This window comes from Limulus polyphemus, unplaced genomic scaffold (genome assembly GCF_000517525.1).
Source record: "Limulus polyphemus unplaced genomic scaffold, Limulus_polyphemus-2.1.2 Scaffold4562, whole genome shotgun sequence".
Lineage (NCBI taxonomy): Eukaryota > Metazoa > Arthropoda > Merostomata > Xiphosura > Limulidae > Limulus > Limulus polyphemus.
In genome coordinates, this window is record NW_013670172.1 from 45315 (window position 1) to 58359 (window position 13045).

General features: G+C 32.6%; 1 protein-coding gene across 1 annotated transcript in view; it reads left to right on the forward strand.

Annotated features, from left to right (window-relative positions):
* The window catches only part of LOC106471351 (serine/arginine-rich splicing factor 3-like), a 39510-nt gene extending 28286 nt beyond the window's left edge, over positions 1 to 11224 (forward strand). Inside the window, exons 4-5 of the mRNA XM_013931951.2 lie at positions 5284 to 5448; positions 10431 to 11224. Of these exons, the coding sequence (XP_013787405.1) occupies positions 5284 to 5448; positions 10431 to 10521 (256 nt within the window). The 3' untranslated portion in view covers positions 10522 to 11224. The remainder of the gene's footprint in view (positions 1 to 5283; positions 5449 to 10430) is intronic.
* Positions 11225 to 13045: the final 1821 nt, after the last annotated feature.

Genomic DNA, 13045 nt, shown 5'->3' on the forward strand with positions numbered 1-13045 from the left:
ATATACCTAGAGCACTGGATACTTTATAATATACCTAGAGCACTGGATACTTTATAATATACCTAGAGCACTGGATACTATTTGCAGATTTTATGCCATTTTGTTTTATTTTTTCAAGTTGAAACTACAGTATGTAAAAGTAATGGAAACTACAATGTGTACCATTTTGTTTAAACTGTTTATCGTAATGGGTTCGAATCCCTGTCCCACCAAACATGCTCCATGGGGTCGTTATAATGTGACGGTCAATCCCACTATTCGATGGTAAATTATTAGCCCAATGAGCATCTGTATGATGAGCTTGAAAGATACATTTTCCATCAGAATCTTCTGCTTTCCTCATTCTATGAATTGCGTATAGTATTAATGAATAAATAAGTTATACTCCCTCAGGACATCTTGTAGCACCTTGTGGATTCTGTGTCACATTAAGGCATGTCTGTTACTCTTGTATAAGGTGGCCCAACCTGTTATTAAGTATAGGTCCAAGTAAAGTACCCAGCCAGTGTAGTTTGGGTTCTACTTAGCATGCAAGTCAAGTAAGACTGTCACAAAATGACAAATTTAATACTGACTAGCAGAATTTCTGGTATTTGTATAGTCAGTTACGAGTGCATGATAGCATACTGTATCATAATTATGAGGGCCTAGCATGGCCAGGTGGTTAGGGAGCTTGACTCGCAATCTGAGGGTCGCGAGTTCCAAGCATGCTCACCCTTTCAACTGTGGGAACGTTATAAAGTGATGGTCAATCCCACTATTCGTTGGCAAAAGAGTAGCCTGAGAGTTGACAGTAAGTGTTGATGACTAGCTGCCTTCCCTCTAGTCTTTCACTGCTAAATTAGGGATGGCTAGCGCAGATATTCCCCGTGTAGCTTTGTACAAAATTCAAAACAAAACAAACTATTTTTCATAATATAAATATTATTATACATATATCTAATCATCTATGTTGTTAAATGAATCTAAATTGACCTCACTATTATCTTGACTATACCTCGCTGATGATTTCTGTTATCTTTCTCTAGTGCTTCATGTTAGAATCCAGTCTTCATTGTTAGGGACATGTAATTTCTGGGCTGCATCAATGTGGGGTACAGTTCTAAGTCTTGATATATGCCACGCTTTGTATACCAGAAAGAAATGGGTAAAATTATTACTAAAATATGGTTTTGTAGATCATATTTATCATACTTGTATATCAATTTTAAACAACATTTTTAAATGGGTTGAGTTCAATAAGTTCAGCATATAAAGTTTAAGTTTAATATTGAAGTAGTCACATCAAATTTCAGTGAATAATTAATAAACTTAGAAGTGGAAGTACAGAAGTTATATTTAACAAATTATCTTAGCACTAAGCCATCTTTAATGGAATTTTTTGAGTGACCTGATAAGCAATGAATTAGTCTCTGCTATTGTAAGTTATCTCTGTCAGTGGATGTATCATGGAAACTGTTGGCATTTATTCATCATAAAAGGTTGTTATAACAGTTTTAAAAGGTTTCAAAACTTTCACAACATCCTCTTTAATGGATAGATCTTTTGACATATCTTTCTTACTTTTTAGGATTTCTTTCTCTATAAATGTTGTAAAAATTGCAGATTGTCGTTCCAAGTAAAGAGACAACATCTCAAACTAGAATTCCACCTGAATCAGTTTGTCCTGAAGAAGCTCAAGTATAATATGATGAGGGGGCAATAGAAGAAACACCTTTCATTTCAGTGTCAAGCTTGTTCTTTTCCTTTTGTTACAGCTCTGGAATTACTACTTTACTAAAGTGGTTCTTAGAAGGGATCTCGTATCTTGGTTCCAAATCCTTATGTATGTAGTCCTAAAGCCAGGACTATCTACCACTTAAAATGATCCCTTATCCTTAATCATAAAGAGTCCTGCAGCTCTTATCTCATTTGCCCTTGGACTGTTTGGGTTTAATTTCATTTTAAGTGTTCCTGGAGTTTTGGCTGAATAACACTGTACCATTTGGTGCTTACAGAAAGTGAAGCTGGTAAGACTTTACCTTAAATTGTCTTCATTTTTGGTAATTCAATACCATGTTTTCTTCTCAGGTGTGTGGCCATGTTTGATGTTCCTGTTTATAACTGGCCTCCACTTTACAAATTGTACAGGTTTTAAATCTAATCAGTTTTTCTTCCTCTGTTTTGATCCAAAACTTCAAACCCCAAATATTTCCAAACAGCTGATTTGTATGAGGAAAGTGCTTCCTCTATTATTACACTTCATGAGCCACCTGTTGTTGACACAGCATATGATAGTTTGGTTTGCTGTTTATTGAATAACTTAATGTGCTGTATTCATGACGAACAGAATTTCCAAGCCAAGTTATTGAAAATAATGAAATCTATATTTAGAATTGTTTCATACTGTTCACACATTTGCGTGGAATAGTAAATTTGTAATTTATTTTATTTAAAGCATTTGTTTTCGTATAAAATAAAATGACATTCAGAAAAAAGGAAACTGAAACCAAACTACAGCACAAACTTGATTGAACTGTTGACCAGTGAACATCAATGAATCATTACAGCACTAGTATCTTTCAAGTTTTGTAATGCCTTATCAGGAATGCTTTCATTCCAGTTCATTGAAAAAGGTGCTGCACCACTCTGGTCTAACCAATCAACTTTCTAAGGTTGAATTTTCTGCCTTGTGAACTCTATTGGTTTGGATGTTCTTCACTTGTTGTGAACTCACTTGGTTTGGATGTTCTTCACTTGTGCTACTTTAAGAACCAGAAGTCAACAACACAAGTTTACTAGATGAAACTGCTTATGAATTTTATTGCTCTTAACATTTCTCTCTCCACTTCGAACAACTCCAGATTTATCACGATCAATAAACTCTTACACTTGTAGAGGTAGGTTTACTGGTACTTCATGTATCACTTGGTTTACATGCGAGATTTTGAGTTGCTGTTGAGAAATACATCATCAGTAAAGTTCTGCTTTTAATCATTCTAACTGCAATCCCACTTATTAGTATTAATGGTGTTGGCCTTGTACGTAATAATACATTTCTTTTTCTCTGTGTTTCAATAATATAAAAGGTTTTTAGTATCCTCTCACTTTTTTTTTCTGAGTTAGAGATGCAAAGATTTTTGCTGAATACTTTTGAACTTTGAGGTATAAAAATAATGATGCTTAGATATGCATGAGTCAGGATAAGCAGATAAGCATCATGTTTGATGTGTTGGTAATATAAAAAAACAAAAGGTAAGGTTGTAAGTTGCAATAAAAATTGACCTCTCGTATATTGATGATTGGTTCATTAGGATTAGAATATATGAGCTAATGCTGTAGAGATAAAACCTGTGTGTGTATTGGGTGTGATTCACAAGAGAGAGACAAAACTATTACATGGGAAGAATAAAATGTAATTAGAAGGGTATTAAGATGATTCCTTGGATGAATTTATATTAGTTTTTCTCTTGATTACTAGTTGTAATATTTAATTTAAACATTTCATGTTGCGTGGGATGGAATGTTAAGCTAAGGATACATATTTTACTTGTTATTCCCTATGGTTCTGTTGTAGGAATGTGTTTGAACTTACTGTTTCTTTGTTTTTGTATTTTTAATATACATTTTTGTTATAAGGAACAACTGGCTTCAAATGGAGAATGCTAGTTTTAGATATGAGATGTTGTGGGCTTGAACAACCTTATCTACACTACTTATATATGTGAGGATTGCTAAGCATAAATAAAACTGATATGTTGTTCAGTCCTAGTTCTACAGATACCTAAGGTATACCTCACACACAAACTGTAGTTTCATTTGTTCAGTGCTCTTTCTTTAAATACAATCCAAGGTAAGGAGATGCTGTCTTCCTTTTAGATCTTGAAACTAACAAATAGTTGTAATGTGTTATCTTGTATGAATTGCCAGCCAGGTTTGAACCTGGGCATGTAATTAGCACTATGTAATAGCATTATAAATCTACATCTTGAGTTAGCCTAATTGGTTTAGTACCTATCTACAATCATGGCAGTTCAAGTTTGATTATAATAGAGAAAATATATATATATACTCCCTATAATTCATGACAAATCAACCAGTTACTTGATTATTTAATAAAAATAACCTATAAATCAAATTGTTGAATATTGGTTGAAAACTTTATACTTCTGTCATATACTTAAGTTTTGTTTGGAGAAAAACAGATGTAATAATGACAAAATTATGTAGACTTGGAGGACCCTAAACCACTGAAAATTTAAATTTATCAGTGAATATACAGGGTGTTCCAGAAATCTGGACCCACAGGTAAAAATATACAATTTATTTATTCAAATTGCATTCCATTGACACATATCAGTTCTTGGTATACTGTACCATCTTTCCTGAAATATGTACGACTAACATTAGAAATGTGTTTTGTTTAACTTTAAGAATATATTGTCTATTTTCTCTATGGGTCCAGACTTCTGGGACAAATATAAAATCATCCTCTGAATTAAACACAGATAAGTTATACTAGAAGGTGGAAAACCTCCATTGGAATATAGTGCTCTGAATAGAATCTTCATGGTATCGTTGTGCATGTCATTACTGAAGCTAATAGCACTTGTAACCTTAAAACAACGTATTGTTCAAGCAAAAATATCTTACTTGATCGACATGTTGATCGATTGGTAGTTTATGGATCATGGAGTCTCCGTAACTTACATTTGTAATTACTGGCTTTTTTTGTTTCCATATTTGCATTAGATATGCTTAAGTGTAGATGTGGTAACCTCAAGACATTAGTTTGTCCTACACCTTTTAGTAGTGTGAAATTGTGGTTTGAAACCATGTTGTTTTACTCTTGTCAGAGCTTTATTTAATTCATAAGGTTATGGCAGGAAAATTGATTACTGAATTAATAGTTTTTGGACTTTATGTATGTAATTTTGTCTTTAAATATTTTATAATTATTGGAAGATGTAGATTGTGTTGTTTGACTAAAGTTACAAATGATGTAAATGTTTAAGGTATTGTATTTTTATCTACTTTCAAAGTTACATTTGAATTAGTTATCTAAAGAAAAATAAACACAAATTACAGAGTTCTGTAAGTATAGAACATCAGTCTTTGGAAAATGAGTAATTTGTTCTTCCCAAAAACAGCCAGTCCTTTGGTAAGTGATAGGAAACTTTGTTTAAATAAATGTATGCGTTGTCCAGAAAGGCAATAAAGGTAAGCAGTGTAGATTTAATTTTGTTTTCCATTTCTTTACTGAATTAATTTTTAGATTCTTTGATCTTTAATATTGTATTTTAGGTCTCGTTCTCGCCGTACACGTTCTAGAAGCCACTCCCGTGGTCGTTCGGTAAGCCGCAGTCGATCTAGATCACGCAGCAGAAGTCCAGTAGCCAAACCCAGCAGAAGTCGTAGTGGTAGCAGAAAGCGTAGTGTATCCCGAAGCAGATCTGGCTCACGTAACCGGTGAGTGAGGAGTAAACCCCAGATTATAAATTGAGAAGTGTTTTTTTTTTCATTCTGTATGAGTTTTTATATTTAAAAAAAAGTGTGAAATGTTCTATCTTTTTTGTATTCCTTGTTGTTAAATAGTTGGGGGCATCCTGAGATATACATTAAAATAATCAAATGGTTAAAATAGGATGTTGTGAAAAGAAACACTAGACGAGTCTAGGATTAGTAAAACAAGTTTTCCACATCTTTCTGCAGTGTGATAATATGAAACTAATCCTAGATTCTTCTAGTAAAACAAGTTTTCCACATCTTTCTGCAGTGTGATAATATGAAACTAATCCTAGATTCTTCTAGTAAAACAAGTTTTCCACATCTTTCTGCAGTGTGATAATATGAAATTTGAAACACTAGAAGAATCTAGGATTAGTTTCATATTATCACACTGCAGAAAGATGTGGAAAACTTGTTTTATTTGAAACACTAGAAGAATGTAGGATTAGTTTCATACTATCACACTGCAGAAAGATGTGGAAAACTTGTTTTATTTGCCTTGTTTCAGGCATATATTGTTCATCAGGCTTAGTTACTAATAGTGTAACATAGAAAATGAATTTGGGCAGCAGTAATTGAGTGCAAGTGAAGCAAGTTTTCACTATGCAAACACTTGCCAAGAATTTGAGCTGGGGGTTGTAGGGGGTCACTTGAAACAAAAAAAAACTAATATATTATTTTAATCAAAGGAACTAATAGGTAAATATTGATATATTTATTTGGGTTTTGGAATAAGATAAAATGCCAAGAGATGTGATGGAAAGGAAAAAATTAAGCAAAGTGTGCATTTTTTTATTTCAGTTTTTATTGTTTTGATATCTGGTTTTTTTTCATGACATGATTTTTAGAATTTGGGTGGCAAAAATTTTGCATCCAAAAGTGGTAACTGCCCCCCAAATTTAGCTTGTATGACCTCCGAGCTAATGGCTAATAATCCACAATATATATATAGAACATTTGGACTTTGTACATAAATACACATAATTAAAAATTGAGCTGATAAGGAGAACAGAATGTGAGGAAAGTATACAGAGTAACATATGTGATGTAGAATGTTGCTGGATTTGTCATACAACAATAACTAAACAGACCTAGCAGATCTTGGACAAAAATATTTAGAAAGAAACTACAAAGTTTTGTAAATAAATAAATGGTATAATCTAATAGAGATAATTAAGATATACACTAAAACTGATATATTTTCCACAGAGAATTTATGGAAAAAGTGGTGTTGATTGCCCAGGAAGACCGCATTTGGCCTTTTCATAAACAATTCACGGTCCTTCAGCCACGTATGGTTATTTCTTTTTTCTCTGGCACCATGCTATGGCTCACTCTTATTATGTTTGGTACTGCAACCTTTTACATATGTGGAAGAAGTATGATGTTGACAATTTGTGGTTATGACGACCCTTATAATCACAATCATACATATATTTTATTTTGTTTCATAATCTGCCTATCCAAGGCACTTCCCCTGGATCTTTTTAGCTTGGGAGGACCACAATTGTTGATCACAATCATACATATATTTTATTTTGTTTCATAATCTGCCTATCCAAGGCACTTCCCCTGGATCTTTTTAGCTTGGGAGGACCACACTTGTTGATCACAATCATACATATATTTTATTTTGTTTCATAATCTGCCTATCCAAGGCACTTCCCCTGGATGTTTTTAGCTTGGGAGGACCACACTTGTTGATCACAATATCTTATGTAAGGTGTTTTCACTGGATGGACCACACTTGACGTACTCCGATGTAACCCAAAGCACGACCCTTGGCTATACGGGTTCCTTGTCACTTCCACATTAGACTTTAAGTGTTTGTCAATGCCATGCTGTTTCAAGACATGGTTATACAACACTTTTGCACTGATTCAGTGTTGTATATCTCATTGGTGCATGTAATTTAGGTTGTGTTAATTACTGGGCAAAGAGCATACCTGTTCCAGAAGTAGTACTATACCCCTTAGGTGTGTTTTCTTTTCATGTTCTTGTACATCTGTTTTTCCAGTGCAGTCACTTTCCACTTGATTGGATATTGATGTGCATTCACTGGCCCCTCCACCTTTGCAACATGGGATTCTAGCTCTGGGTGAGAGGAGTTAATACCATTTCAGAAGTTAACATTTTCTTACACTGAAAATGTATTTCTGATACTCACCCACTTCCCACCCTTCCTCCCCACTGATATGCCTGTGTTTCTGGTTTGTATCTGCCAATTCTTGAAAGTGAGGATTGTTTTGGAATAGTAGAGAGAGTTAGATGTGCTAATATAGATGGCACAGTATGATTGGTGGATGGTAGTCACATGATCAGCACATGTTCTCAAATGGTGCAAACTGATGGAGTATACAGCATTGTTAGTAAAAAAATTTAGCAATGCCTAGAGGGCAGTCCAAGATCAAGATAGCTTTGGGTGGGAAAGGTAAGTAGCTATTGGAAATATGTTTTAAGTGTCAGAATATGTTAAAGATGATTACCAATCACTTTCATTTGTTTCTCTATCCAACAAGCCCAAAAACAAAGCAAGAAACCATCATTAAGATAAGAAACTGTAATGGACAGTGCCCTTAGGGCTAGTCATTGGAGTTTTGACTATAATGTTGATTACACTAAATTTAGTTATTTGAGGATTGCAGTGGCAGGTGAAGCTCACAAGTCACTAACTCGAGGAGATTTACGGTTAGACTAAAGAAACTGATCCTCAGACTGATATTCAAAACAATACATCAAATTTATTTAAGTTTCTTAACATAGAATACACTTTAATTATTTATTAACTCTTCATAAAAGAAAAATACGTGTGGGTTAACAACACTAATACTTATAACTCATACATAGCATCAAGTTTCTTAGTTTTTATATGTTTTTTTTAGAGTTTATCCAATTCACATTAATTGACTAAGAGAGAAATAGTTTCATTACTGACAACATAGTTGATCTGGATAGAATCTCAATTCTTCCTGGAGAGAACTGATTTGAACTCCAGACATGAGTTTTTAACCCATATTTTCTTTGTATTGTTTTGACCTTCCAAATAATATACCTAACTACCTGCAAGTTGTTCTAACACTTAATTGGTCAATCTGTGAAACTTGTCGGGCTATTCCAAAACAAGAACCAAAACTCCCAAGTAATTGGTTACTGTGATGGTGAGTTCTCCGGTTGCCTTTTTACTTGTACTACTACACTGGCCTGGAGTAACAGATCTTACATCAAAGTGCAGGTTTGAGATGTTATCATGAACTTTTTAGTAGTCTTTACTGTACTACTAACTTGGCATCAGTAACTTATCACTGTCAAACTTATAGCTAGCATTTTTCTCAACATCTCTGTTGTAGCTTCATTTTTTGATAACTCTTAACTCGTGATTCTCAACACCACTTAACCAACTAACTGTACTTTCCTAGCTCTTGATGTTATTTCGTAATACAGGCAACTTTAACTTATACCATTTCATCATGTATATGTTCACTTTAAAACTAAGAAAATTGTTATAACTTATTTCTTAAATTCTTTTAAAACACTAAAATACTGAAGCAATTGTAAAATTCCCTCAAAAATATCAAATTCATTCAAAACGAGAAAGTGGCCATCTAGTAGTAATTCACAATTCTAGTGTAAATGATGTTATCGTTACCCACTTGAAGTTAGCTTTTTCACAGAAATCTGTTGTTCCTTTAAAAAGCTTAACTACAGGGTGAAACAGGAATTACCAGACAATACTAAATGAACATTAGATGTCTGTAACATATAGATACTCAATGCTTTGTACACTGTACAATCGGTGTCTTTAGGGAGTCAACCCCTGTATTATGTATGAAGTGAAGGAGTTAAAAAAAACAATGCACATAATATTAAATTTTATTACATACATTTATAGAATACACTAACTTTCATTCAGAGGAAAACTTCACAAAACAATAACAAACATTTTGTAAATGTAAAATGATGTATGGACGGCAGTGCCAAAAAGAATGCAAACAAGAATATAGGGATGATACAGCTATACATAGATCATCCTTACATCACTTTCAATATTAAAATTTAATGTTACACGTTAATATTACTGCAGTTGGAAGTTATGTATTCCTGACTATTAGTGTGCAGTTGTTTATTGTAATATCATGGTCGTGTGAGAGTAGGTATCAATGTAGTGTAACTAAGAGCCTGGTTCTTGTGTACAAGGAAAACCAAGTTGAGTCAAAACATGTCTTGAGTATTACACACACTTGGTACAAAAAATCGGTCAAATTGACCAACCTCGTAACCATTTTGTACTCGTGCATTTTGCATTGTAACATTAAATTTTAATATTGAAAGTCATATCGGTATGATCTGTATATAGCTGTATCATCCCTACATTCTTGCTTTCATTCTTTTTACCACTGCCAACCCTACATCATTTTGTATTTATAAAATGTTTATTACTTGTATATATATATGAGAAATCTGATGATTGATAACATAAATATATTGTTTTTTAAGATTCATAACGTAGGTAATTTATAAGTAGAATTATACATACTTTTCTCTATTTTGTGAGCTTTCAGTTCTCTTATCGGTCAAAAATGTACAGCAGTCTTGGTAAACAAACTGATTAATATCCTGACTACTGCCCTGATAGGAATTTGTTATAAATAGCATGCAGAATAAATGGATACTAATGCTGATTCGTCACAAACTAGGCAGTAGGATTGTGTTTAAATGAAAATAAGTGATGACATTATTAAATGTATAAATCTAGAGATTGCTTTGCAAAAAGTAGCTGGGTCGAGAAGCATATATTACTGGAAGAAATCCCTGGCCCTAGGGTATTTTGACGGCACTGAATAAGAGAAACACTTTCTTTGTAGTACAATTTTAGATAGAATATTTTTTGCTGCATGTGATTTTTGTAAATGAATTTTACAACCTTGTTTTTTTTTTTTTTATAGTTCCAGTCGATCAAAAATCATCAAGGACTCGGCAGAGAGATCACCATCCAAATCTCCTGTTAATGAGAAAAATGACAGTTGTGATAACTAGTTGATGGGAACTATCATTTAGTGTGACTAGCAGCTGGAGAAAAAAATGTTGAAGTTAAAATAAAATTAGACATTTTAGTCTGTTAATTTCTGCTATTCATTTTTTATAGTTTCTGTAACAGTGGGTGGGAAGTAGTTTTTTTATATAGGACTCTAGACTGTTAACATTCGGTTGTAACAAATATTCTGTATATGAAGTCAAACTGATTGAATGACAAGCTTCTGTGTAACATCTTTTAATTGCTTTATTTAATCCAACCTATATAACTCCACTACAAAACAAACTAGAAAAATATGTATAATTAGTATTATTCAGTTAAGTTTTAAGTGGGGTAGATAGCACGAATTATTAGTATTTTGTATTTAAAGCAGATTGTGCAAGTGTTAGCTAGATTAAAAAAAGATAAAAGTAACTGTTTAAGAGTCCTCTATGTCTTATCTATCTTTGTTGGTTTCAAAATTTCCATTAAAGAATCCAACTTACGAACATTATGTGGACACTTTTTTTTTTTATGGCTGCAGGTTTTTGTGACTTTATTTGACCATTTATTCTTGTTGTAATTGCTACAACTTGTCAATAGCTTGAAATTAAAAGCATCTGGGAAAAACCCCATCAAGTATAGTGAACCAATATGTTGTTTTTTTTCTGTTGTACTTTCAGCTCTTTTATAAATAAACATCAGCAGTTTTTGTGTTTATTATAATTTTGATGGTTTTTTTTTGTACACTTGATTATCAAAAAATATTCTGGTCACTTAAATTATACAAGAAAAACAAAAGAAGATTGATTTTACTATTTTGTAAAGAATGATCTCTTGAATTTTAGTCCAGTTACAATAATTTTCTAATACTTTTAGTGACAAACCTTGTATGTTGTAATATCACACGGGTGTAGTACACACCGTTATTGTATAGCTTCATCTATTGAGCATTTACCATTACAATTCTACTACCACTACCTTTGAGTTAATAAACAGCTGTTTTTTTTAAATATTAACTCATTCCAACACCTCAAGTTTTTTTTTCCATGTGTGAGATATTTACAACTGTTGACAACTTCAATAAAAAAACAAATCCTTTCGAAGAACAACAACAACGTAAGTGATTTTACAGTAAATTTGAACAATATCAGTATTCTTACTTAACAAAAATAAGATTATGAATATAATTACAAAAAAAGATGGATAATAACAATAATTTTATACAATACATATGATTTTATAAAGTTGTATTACAGTGAGTGTACTTGTTTCATCATAACTATATTTAGACTTAGAAATGTGGATGTAATTTTAAGTATAGATCATGGAAAGTAACCTTTACGGCTAGCGAACTGCGAGTTTATGATAGGCCACCGAGTATAAAGTAGCATGAGTGCAGTGCTTTGATGTTGATCTTTTGTACTTCCTAAACACCAGAAGAATATAATTGTAATGTTAAGTCTTAATCAAACTCTTCATATTTTGTCAATATAAAACATTAATAGATAAGTGCTGGCTCCTGAATTTATCATTGTCATGACTGGACTTAATTGTCCCCTGCATTAGGAAACCATTAGAGGTTCTGCAGTCTAGATGGAAAGAGGAACATTAATATCTTCCTGTTGCTATTAGAAAATATAGTTTAGAGATTAACTTGATTAATTAATAAAGATGTTACCTATGAGCATTCGATTAGTGTCACATTAAATACTTGAAATTACAATTAAATCATTTGATGTCAAAAAATAATGAACTAATCAAACTTACTGTTTCTGATTATTCATGTTTGTGATTATTCTTACTATCGAAGTAATAAAAATATTGCCATTATGATTTCTCAGTATTTTCAATTAATTCAAGGTTTGTTCACCTTTCTCGATTATCGTCAACCGATCTAAATTAGTGTTTCGAGTTATTGCTATTTTTTATTATTCCAACTCTCGTGAGAATAATTGATTGGTTGATTCGAACAACAATTAATGAATCTCAGTTAGTCACCCATCTCTAGGATTAATAAGAGGGTCTCTCACCATATTGCTATTTAGTTTTGTGAAAAATTAGAACATTAATCCTTTTAAATTTTCTCTTCTAAATGTCCTCATGTATCCATCAAGATTTTTCTCTGAAATTTGAGTTTATACATACAAAAAGTACTCTAACGTCAATACCAAATTTTTTGCAGTTAGTTGGAAATAAAAGTTTCTTTTATTGGTTGAAAAGTATGCTGATTCGGTGTCAGTTTATGTATTTTTGGGGCTCAGTCATGCAGTTCCTTGCAACTTTGTGTTTCTACAGTTTGTTCCAAACTAATTTTTTTTTTTATAAGATTCTACACTCAACAGTTATCCCTGAAACCCCCCACCCCTCCACCCCCCAAAAAGATTTTACACTTCATGTTTTGCACTAAAACTACTATTTCAGAATTTAACTAAAGATATGGTTAGCTATCTAGAATTTTGTATTTTAAAGGCTTATAAAAATTGTAAAATCTTACTGCATGTGGGCATTTCTTAGATAATTTGTGCTCTTCACTTTTGTTGCACT